Below are 10829 nucleotides of genomic sequence, written 5' to 3'. Positions count from 1 at the left end.
TAATACAGCGGAGAGGAAACCCCGTGGCTGACATCCCCACCTCGTCTCCCATGTGTGGCTGATAGTCAAAGCGTGCCGGAGGACAGAAGATCTGGCTGTGCGCGTCCATGAATTTCAGCTTGTCTCCTCTAATGTCCATGGCATCCACCGCTCCCTCCAGAACATCCAGACCCTCATGGCGAGACGTTTCCAGGCTGTACTCGGCRGACAGGTAGGTCCTCATGGTGCGGGCCAGGCTTGCATGGTATCCTAAATCACAACACTGAGACAAAGAACGTGTTGCAATTTTCAGCAGTGAAAGAAAACAACGTAACGTGACAAAATGTTCAGCCCCGTGTCCATTATTACTACTTGTTGCCCCTCATTTAATTTAACTTACATCTATCATGTCCGAGACATCGTGGATGTAGTATTTGGCCACTAGAGCATTGGTAGCTGCCAGATTGAGAAGATAGTCGTTCCGGGCTTTTGTGCACTTCAGCTTGTTTTCACAGTACTTGGCTTGTCTCTGGGGAGGAAAAAGCCCCATCAATGCATATTGTAAAATGTCCTCCTAATGTACTCAAAGTAGCATTACTATATTACGCTGATTTTCATCTCATCTAATCCATTAAAGTGCACGGACCCCGGCATTTACAAGTCTTTCTGCAAACCGTTTGAGAATTTTTTTTTTATTTGTCTTTAATCAGGGTTCCCACACCTTGGTCACCATCAAATTCAAGGGCCTTTCAAGGACTTCCCAGTACCAATTTCCTCAAATTCAAGAACCACGCTTGACAGCAATTACCTGCTACCACAGAATGTTACCAGCAAACTTTTTTTTTCAATGAAAAACTGGGAATCAATGAAAGAAAGTGGATTAAATGTATACATAGGGTTGGGCATAATCGTATCGTGTGCAATTAATCTTCAGAAAAACATTAATCGATTATTTTTTGGCACTTGACGATTAGTATGATTAATGCAACCAGGCAGAGTCCGCTCGGTGCTCCTCTCTGCTTCAAATATGACAAACATTTAAAAAAGTTCTGTAATTTATTTATCCATCAACACAATTTAAAATTTGATGTATAGCCTGAAGTCTGTGATTTTGACACAATCTGGAAAAGATTTTTACAAATAGCAAATCTTTTCTAAATTGGTTATATGACTGGGACATAAGGGTGTCCAGGGACTCCAGGGGATTAATCGTCAAATTAATCGTTATTGGCTAAATACCACAATTTATCGTGATTAATTTTTTTTTTGCCAATATTGCCCAACCCTAATAGCCTACATTCATATCTACAAGCTCAGAAAGAACGACCCGCCCTACTCTGCTCTGATTGGGTAAAGCTACGACTATGGCTCACGTTATTTGTTGAAAGCCACGTCAGTTTCCCGTAATCCTGAGTTATCCACCGCAACAAATGTACCTTTTTTATTTTATTTATTTATTTTATTTTATTTTTTTACAGATAATGAAAATCACATGTGTGAATAGATAATTTTAATCCCCAAAAAACATTCAAGGACTTTCAAGGACAAGTGTATTTTTTTGGCTGTTTTCACAAACTTTCCAGGGCCTTGAAAGCTTTTCTTTAATTCATGAACTTTCAAGGATTTCAAGGACCCGTGGGAACCTGTTTAATGTACGTCACATACATCCTGACCATATGGAGGAAAGTCAGCAGAAACAGACCTTCTCCTTCATTTTTTCCATTTTCTTTACAGAGCTGCGGCGCTGTGGGCGTTCGTCGTGGCCGTAGCGCAGCAGGCCGACACCGATGTCGTTGCTCTTCCCGATGTGCTTCTCTTCCTGTTTCTCTGCCTCCTTCAGTTTGCTCTCAGCACTGAGGCTCTCGCTGTGGTACATGTGGTACGTCTTCATCACCTATAGAAACGTACAAGAAATTTGAAATGAACTAATGGTTTCCTAAAAGGAGATGTGATGCATGATAATAAAATAACAGGAAATGTTTCACACTTTAAAATACATGAAAATCGTTACAAAAGCTCAGTTTGCAGAAAAGCTGCTCATTAGTAGGAAATTTTCAAATTGTGAAATTAAATACTGAAACATAAGTTGTGGAAAAACTCCTCACTCTTTTGTCATTACAAAGCTGACTGCCCTCTGTTGGCTTTATTATGTCAGCCACAATAATCTACCTTGGATGTGGGCAGTGAAGGTCCATCTGAATCACCAAACATATTATTGGAACGTCAAGTGCAAACATTTGGCACTTGGAATAAAATAATCTGATTCACTGAAAGTCTGAGCAGCTCCTTGAAAAATAAATGACCATAAATATTTGAAATACCGAGTCCTAATTTGCAGCTCATTTAACTACTTTTTATTCCAGTCCTAAAACGGTCAACCATGACATCGTCAGAGCAAAGCAGGAGCAGTTTTAGAACCCCAGTTTTAACTTTGCAGTCATTTTTAATGCTGCTAAGAATAGAAACTCGTGCAACTGTTCATACAGTGACTAACAGTGCAATTAAACAACATCTGCTTCTCCATCACTGGGTCTCAAGTTCCGGTTTCCTAGCAACCCGGACCAAAATGGACGAGCAAAGGACGGCGAGATCGATCAGCAGGGGAGGTAACATAGTGACAGTGAGAAACCATCTGCCACACATCAAACAAGTAACAAGTCGATTTTTTACAAAAGCCAGACGCTCATTATTCCTCAGAACCAGCAGCCTAGAAATAGTCGACTTAATGTACAACAGATTAAATCATCATTGCACATCCACTTTCAGCTATATTACTTTCTTTACTCTAAAGTTGAACAGACACTTGCTATACCTTATGATGTGTGAGAGCTGCAGACAGGCATTTAATAATRCATGAATCAGAAAGGGGAGAAAGAAAAATCAATATCAGTACAGCAGTAATGTTACTTTCTGCTGGATTAAGTTACACATGAGAATCTTTCTCATGTGGCTTATACTATGACACTTTGTCCTCTCAGATACTGTATATATGTAAGATTGTTAGGTACAGTCATTCCTTAAAAAAAAAAACATCAATCAGCTTTTGCACACAGCCCACTGAAACTGGCACAGTGGATCTGTTCTACGTTTTAGGGGTGGGGGTGGGGGTATGTAAAATCAACTTTTTTGAGCTTTCTGTCATGTTATACTGTCATTCTCCCATCAAAAACATACCCAGAGTGTAGCTTTGACTCATTCATGAATGTTTGGGAAATCTTTGAATCTCCTGTGGTAGCCTATAGCCAGGTTAAAAACAGACCCATGTCCTTCACTTTGCTTCATACGAGGGTCTGGGCTCTCGGCTATGGAGAAGCAATTCTTTCTCGAGGCGTGGCCTCTGTTGAAGTTTAAAACGATTGGATCGGTTGGCCGCGACRTATGTGTATGCCAGCTCCACTGTGAAGGAGGCTAAGCTAAAAAGCTAACCGGAAATTGCGTGCGCTGTAAACAACCCTACTGAGAGGAGAGAAGTACCGAGCCGAACGAGACGACTGTAAATGATGCTGCAGGCTTAATTTAATTTGGAAGCCTTCATTCACTTCCTCTACTGCCATTGCTAAACTAACTAGCAGACACTGCGCAGAAAATTGATGTTGTTCAAAACTCCTCCTTCTGTTTTCTGATTGGCCCAAACAAAATTCTCCTGAAGAAATCCTTGTCTATGGGAGAAATCCCAGACGGAGCAGTGAAGGGAAACTAGAATTGAGCGGAACTGCGCAGGGCCGGTCTAGTGGTAGCCATGTGGAGCTGCCTAAACGCCTGTTCATACAAAGTGCCACCTGTTTACACAAAGCTCCTCCCTGGAGCTCAGTCTGCAGCTGAGCTCCAGCTCCACAGAGCACCCCTACCCCACACAGCTCCACCTTTAGCGGCAGCAACAATTAGCAAACACTTGCTGGAACTGTCCATCTGTTGAGTTTGCAATACTTTTCAATCCAGTCCCTTTTGGAATAAAAAATAAATAAATATCTTCATCAAGTGAATGTATTTTTGAATGCCAAGGAGACTACCCTCTTACAATGCTCCTACCAAAGACTGTAACCGGCATGAAGCATTGTGAAGACATGATCAAGTGGGAGTGTCAGAAATGGTAGAAAGAGACAACAGAGACAGCATTTTTATAACAACTGAAGGTAACACTGTTACTTGATTGTGGTACAGAATTGAACTAYAGCCTGGAAATACATAATACCCCCTTCTCCTTTAACACTGATTTAATTTATTTGTCTGCAAACAGCTTGAAGATTTTACAAGCTACATCCTGCTCCTCTTGTTTCATTCAAATCATGTTTTATTTTGAAAAGCTTTCTTATAAATACAGAAATATTCCACTTCTTGGGTGCTATTATAGTATCAGGTTACATTACATGCCCATAACATATGAGCTTCAACTATAAAAAGGTTTTCAATTACATTAGATTGATCACCTGAAATTACTTATGAACTTACATCAATATGCAAAATAATCAAATTACAAAGTAGCCAAAAGTTAAAAGCAATGCTCCATGAAGTTCTTGCTACAGAAACTTAATGTATGAATTTTAAGATATAATTTGTCTTATTTTGGCACTGTCTGCGCTTTGCTTTTTAAAGTTAGCACAAGGAACTACACAGAATTGTTAGAAATGTCAGATATGTATGTGAAGTCCTCCAGACACCTGGCAATAAACAGACTGAAATGTAGACAAAAACTGTCCAAATGCCGTTACCACAAAAGTCAGAGGCRTCTCAGCATGTGTAACCTTTGCTCAAAACTGTTACCACAGTTCATGGGTACTGTGGGGACCTCTGCAGCACAGAGAGCTGAGTCTGCTTAAAGCACAGCTCGAAGCAAGAACACRTTCTCCTTCACATCAAGCACAGAACGAGGAATGTAAATTTTATTCTTTACACAACCTCAGAAGAAGGAGAGAATGTCATCTTTATAGGCTGTAGGTTGATAAGGCATATCTGCTGTGTGCAGAGTCAGAGCAGCTGCTTCACAGGTTGCAGGTTTGAGAGAAAATATAACTGCCTTGTTGTAGGGCTGACATGCCACAACCAGCAAATGCATGAAAAAAAAAAAAAAAAAAAAAAAACAAGCAGCACGATACAACCACAGAGTGAAAGAATGCTGGGACCGAATAACTCACTGTGTAAAGTTCATTGGTGACTTTCACCAACTCTTCATGCATCTGCACCCCGATGTCTTTACTCTGTGGAGAAGAAATAAAAATAAAAAAACACAAGATAATAAAAATCATCTTTACTGGACAAATAAAAAAGACAAATAATCTAACATCTCAAGTCAAAAACTGATTTATTTGGTTGCGCGAGAAAATTCTGGGGGGTGGGGGTGGGGTGGGGGGCTTTGAAAGCTGTGTGCCAGTTTCAATTTAAATACGAAGGATGTCGGCAAGTGTTGAAATGCTGTCATTACTCTGCAGCTGAGAAGATCTAATACAATGCCCAAAGAGAGCAGGCAGACGAAAATAGAACAGTGCAGTCATTACAGAACAGCTCCCATAGCGGAAAGTCACAGCTTCAGCTCAGTTACAGGGAGTTAGAGCGCATGATGAATCGGACATGTCCCACAATAGGGCTCATAGCCAAAGACGGGAGGGAGGGAGGGGGGGCTGCCAGCACCAGTGGAGTGTGACTCTGGAAATCCTGTTAAGTGGATACTGTGCAGCRCTTCACCCAATATATCCTGTTTTGTTGTCTCCTCTCTGAGACCACTTGTCAGAACAGCAACCTTGCATTTTCACATGTGGCAGGAATAAAAGCTCAGCACATTCGCTTCGCTTAAAATCTGTCTTAACGAGCGCCAGAGGTGAATCATCCTCGTCGCCACATGTGTAGTTCATTAACAGCAAGACTGCACTGCAGCTGAACCAGGATGCTGAAGCACAACAGGGTTATTGTCTTTTAAGAGCTCTCATCCCTTCAGCAAACTGAACTGGACGCGCAGTTGTCAGTAATTTCCCTCGCAGTAATTCTACCCTACTCCAAAAGTGGGAAAATTTTTAAAACTGTAGCTTAGATTTTTCAAAATAAAGTTCTGTGAAATGCTATAAATGGATAAATATCTCACTAGTTAAGATAATAATTGTTCATAACCTCTAYATACATTAAAAAGGTCCATGCACATAAGGTTTATTATTCTTATTACGTATCACTGTTAATGTGGTGCTTCAGTGATGTGACTGAAGCAGTCGGYTCGTTTGGATGCCATCGTCAGTAACGGCCACAATTGCGTGCTCTCATCCATTTTATTCCCATTCTGACCTTTTTGAAAAGTCTGATGACATCCTCGCCTACGTGCGCCAGCCGGACAATGACGTTGTTGTTGTAGATGTCACTGAGAGTGGCRTGGTCCCTGCTCTCCCGTCGGGTCTGGTCCAAGACCAAATACCAGCAGTTCACAGTGGAAACAAGATTTTGGTCTTTTCTGAAAATGCRAGGGGAAGAGATTTTTTTTACCATCTGAACATGTCAAATCCTGAAGAATTAATGTGGCTTCAAGCAATACTTAAAACTACTTCTAGGTATAAAAAAGGGAGCAGAAGTCCTACTGAATGATTAATGGTTGATTGAACTCRGATCAAAGTACTTCAATGTCTGAGGACTTGCAGATATGCTTCTTTCTGAACACATCTTCCATTCCATCATTTGATCCCCGCTGTGGGTCTTTATTAGAGATCAGGAGGTCAGTGGGCATGGAGGGGAAAACAGTGAAGCTCCACATACACACTCACTAACATGGCTCACACACACACACACACACACACACACACACACACACGCACACACACACACACACACGACATGCTGGCTGCCTCTTTGCTCATGGGAGCATGTGAGTTCCATTATCCTCACACCAAAGCATTTGTTTCTCTTCCTCTTGTCTTTTACTCTATCTTGAGCGGATTAAACATTTTTCTAACATGACTTACAAAAGCACATATCACATAAGATTTTRGCCTGAATAAGAAGTGAGTAAAACTATGTTTTGCTGTTGCTGACAGCTTGTTGTCTCCTGTAATGATTGGTGGAAAAAAAAAAAACAGGATTGAAGTTGGAATGAATAACTCAAAGCAAGTCTCATGTCTTTGTTGAAAATAAAAGATATGTGCGGCTCAGAAAAAATGTCTGTTTTGATTAAATGATTTTTTGGGCGGTTTGTTTAATGCAAGATCCAAGCAGCTGTCCACTGAGCAGTTTATACAGTTTGTGTGTCATGCTGTTTTGTTATCTGTTAAATAAATCAATATCTTAAGTTTCATTGTGGAAAAAGAATCCAAGAACACGGTTTGAAAAATGGATTAATAAAAAGGCCATAAAGGTGAAAACTTGTTTTTCTCCAGTCCTGTTAGGTCCTAACTGGATATTTTTCATCACTGTAAGTTATCATCTATAGGTCGTATTGCTGTTGTGGTTCACTTGTCTTTTCTTTTGACTGCACTGGTTTATATTTTTACTAAACCTTTAAACACAAACTTTTAAGATATGCCTAGTTAGTATGCTCAACTGCACAGTAATAAAGTGTTTTAAGGGTCAATGAATTTAAAACATAAAGTGTTCAAATGTGCATTTTCATGGTAGAGAAAAGTTGTATAATGGTTTCATAAAACAACACGCTCAGTGGAGGAAGTGTTTAGTAACTCAGTCCATTTCTGAAAACTAACTAGAGTAAATTAAAAAAAGACAAAACAAAGATGTTCTGAAATCTTGTACTTTGACCAAGTCCTGCATGTCTAACTTTTTTTATGCTTGTGGAAAGAAGTTCAAATGGGTCTCCTTTGAGACTTGACTTCATGACTGGATTAATTAATGTCTATACAGTTAATATTAAGAAAATTATTCCAAAGCACGGGGGAGGGGGGGGGACTCTTTGTCCTCCAAAGTATGAAAAACTGATCCACTGGAAGTACTTTAAAGGGCCTTTGCATATCACTCAAATGCAAACAGTTAAAGCAGACATTTTTATATTTAAGAAGCTTGAAATAATACACATTATCTTACCTACGTAGTTTGTCAAGTAACTGGCATACTTACTTTTGAATTTGGCTCAGCCAAAGTGAAACAGGAAGTGATATCCAATGGCAATGCTTTAAGAAACAGAATTCCTTGGTCTTTCCTTATTGAAAGAATATTTAAATCCTGACTCTTTGTCKCTCTCTGATAGTGACTTACAACAATCTAAAGAAACATCAGATTCTTCTCTACAGTCTGTGTTGTTAGTCACTGTAACAACGCTCTGTTTACATTCAGACACTCCCCTTTAACATCATCTCTGGTTAGAGTTGATATCTGATGGATTTTTAGWWTTTTCCTTTTATTGGARTTTAACTTTACTATACGTGTTCCAAACTGAGTCCATACCCACTGTGAAAGATCATTTCTTCTCTGCACATTGCCTGAATCTGTTCATGAATATAGACTGTTTATTTCTGCTTCACTGTGTAATTCAAGGATGTTGAAAGTAAATTATTCTAGCTTTTTCACATGCTGCCACGTACTAAATTGAGACTTGTACTTTTGTGTTGCTAAAGATAACCCAGAGAGCAGGGTGTTATCATTCCTTTTAGCTTTTTTTCCCCCTCCATCCTCCATTTCACTGAAAGCGATTCCTTCAGGTCTGCCTTTCAAGCAGAGCAGGTGTTTGATCCCGGATGTGCCATCAGCCGTCTAACCTGTAAATGTTCCACTGCTCAAGAATAAGAATGAGACTTTAGTATTCAGGGCACCGACGACATGATGTGGAGCTGTTCCATGAAAAAATGACAGAAGGAGGTTTTACACTTGACAGCCTACAAACATATAATACTTGTTCCCCAGCAGAGTTGCAACACTCAGTTAAACTACTGTTTACCATCAATCCAACACACAAACTGGAGCCATTAAGTCATGTTAAACACACACCATATAGTTTTTTTTAATGTGAATAAATGAATCAATGAGTTTTCAAGTGGTGGGTTGCTTTGAAGTTATTTCCTGCCAATTTCCTGTCAGTTCTTATATTACGTGCATCAAAAAAAAAGGAATAAAAAAGAAAAGAAAATCTGATAGGGACCATTTAAGGGCTCAGAGATTTTGCTGATAAAACATGAACGAGACTGCAGACCCTGTAATGACACTGCAGAAGTGAAGACCACACAGAAATATTAACAATAAGTCTCTCCAATCTCCTCCACGAGTCTGAATGCGGCATTTGACAGACACTTAGAATGACGAGCATTTAATGTGACGGAGAAATCTGGGACATGGGGGCGGTGTGTGGGGAGAAGTAATCCAACGCAAGTTCTTGCAGGAGACTCCCTCTGAGGGAACGCTCCATTAATCAATGTCCCAGTGACGGGAGCTCTCAGCCATGATTACGCTTAATGTCCAATTGGCCAGAGAGACTGAGAGAGAGATGGAAAGTCCAAATGAATGKGTGTAAAACTGCCTACGAATCAATTACACCAACTGAACTGTAGAAGTCAACATGAATAGTTTAGCTCTGACTCTACTATTCCAACACTCCAATGCAAAAAATATCTTAAAATTTAGATTGATTGCTTTTGAAACTGTTGCAAGTGCTAATTTTTAACAAGTTACATCAGTTACAAACAATTTATATTTGTGCTTCACTATCAACCTTTTAGCTCTTCTACAGCCACAAAGAGCTGTACAAATGAAAAGGGAGTTAGTTTGGGTATAATAAAGTCAGGTTTTGTTAAAAAAAAGTTATGATCAAATAATGTCTTACAAATTACCTTTGACCAAATTAATGTACTAACTGCTAGTTTCAGCAAAACCAAAGTGGATTATTGTCACCTAAACCGCTTCATTGAGGTTTTAGATGTTTTAAAACATCAGTAATCCCCTTTGCTTGTGACTCCACTTAGATTAGCCGTTAGCTTGATGGTTTATTGTACAAACTGAGGTTATTAAAAAGCTATCTATATCAGGTAAGATGTTAACTGTTTATAACCTTTCCACATACCCCCTTCGGCAGATCTATTTCTGAACTATCCAATCCAATCCAACTTTATTTGTAAAGCACTTTTTGCACCACAGCAGACCAAAGTGCTGTACAGAATCAACATTCCAACACAGCTCATGCAGAAAACATATTCAATCAAAAAATACAGTAAAAACACAGAAAAAATAAAAGCAGAGAATAAAAAAACAACAAGTAAAAAGGAAACAGAAAACAAAGTAAAAACAGGGCATATAAAACAATGAAATGCCTAAAAATTTTAAAATCTGCAATAAAAACAAAACAAAAATTTTCTACTAAAATAAAATCTAAAATTAATGGACAACACAACCCCCTACTAGTTAGCAAACTTGTGTAAAAAATATTTCAAACCTCTGAATCTGACTGTGTTGCATTAAATTACAACTGGGTTTAGTTAAACTATAGTTTTTCAATTTGTTCATCTGTAAATTATCATGTCCTTACTAGAATCAAGAACTTGTATTGTTCAAATGAAATGAATTGGGTTAACAATTGTTTTTTTTAATTATAATTTTTATTCATGGTCAAGCGCTTCCTATTACCCACATTTTTCCTGACTATAATAACATGATCAGACAGCTGCAGGCGTGTCTGTGCATCATCTCCAACACGCTGCAGGGTGTGTTTGTTTCATGACAAATGATCATCATCCTGTATATAAAAAGTAAATACATAAATAAATAAATTAACACTGAAAGACAACTGGAGCAAAATAAGCCCAATTTTGTACCGCAGATCAAACTTACTGACTTAGTGCACCATGAAATTGTGAGTATTTCAGTAGCAGTTTAGTGTGAAGATGTTTGAAAATGGAAATGAAATGACAGCCATAGAGGAAAAAAAGTGTGTGTGTGTGTGTGTG

General features: G+C 39.0%; 1 protein-coding gene across 1 annotated transcript in view; it reads right to left on the bottom strand.

Annotated features, from left to right (window-relative positions):
- The window catches only part of LOC106516037 (SLIT-ROBO Rho GTPase-activating protein 3), a gene marked incomplete at its 3' end in the record, with an annotated part of 33214 nt that overhangs the window by 15802 nt on the left and 6583 nt on the right, over positions 1–10829 (bottom strand). The window contains 5 exon segments of the mRNA XM_014006196.1: positions 41–262; positions 380–508; positions 1682–1873; positions 5112–5174; positions 6247–6409. Of these exon segments, the coding sequence (XP_013861650.1) occupies positions 41–262; positions 380–508; positions 1682–1873; positions 5112–5174; positions 6247–6409 (769 nt within the window).

This window comes from Austrofundulus limnaeus, unplaced genomic scaffold (genome assembly GCF_001266775.1).
Source record: "Austrofundulus limnaeus strain Quisiro unplaced genomic scaffold, Austrofundulus_limnaeus-1.0 Scaffold35, whole genome shotgun sequence".
NCBI lineage: Eukaryota > Metazoa > Chordata > Actinopteri > Cyprinodontiformes > Rivulidae > Austrofundulus > Austrofundulus limnaeus.
Note: the sequence above shows the minus strand (reverse complement) of the source record. Positions and strands in the feature narration are given on the sequence as shown.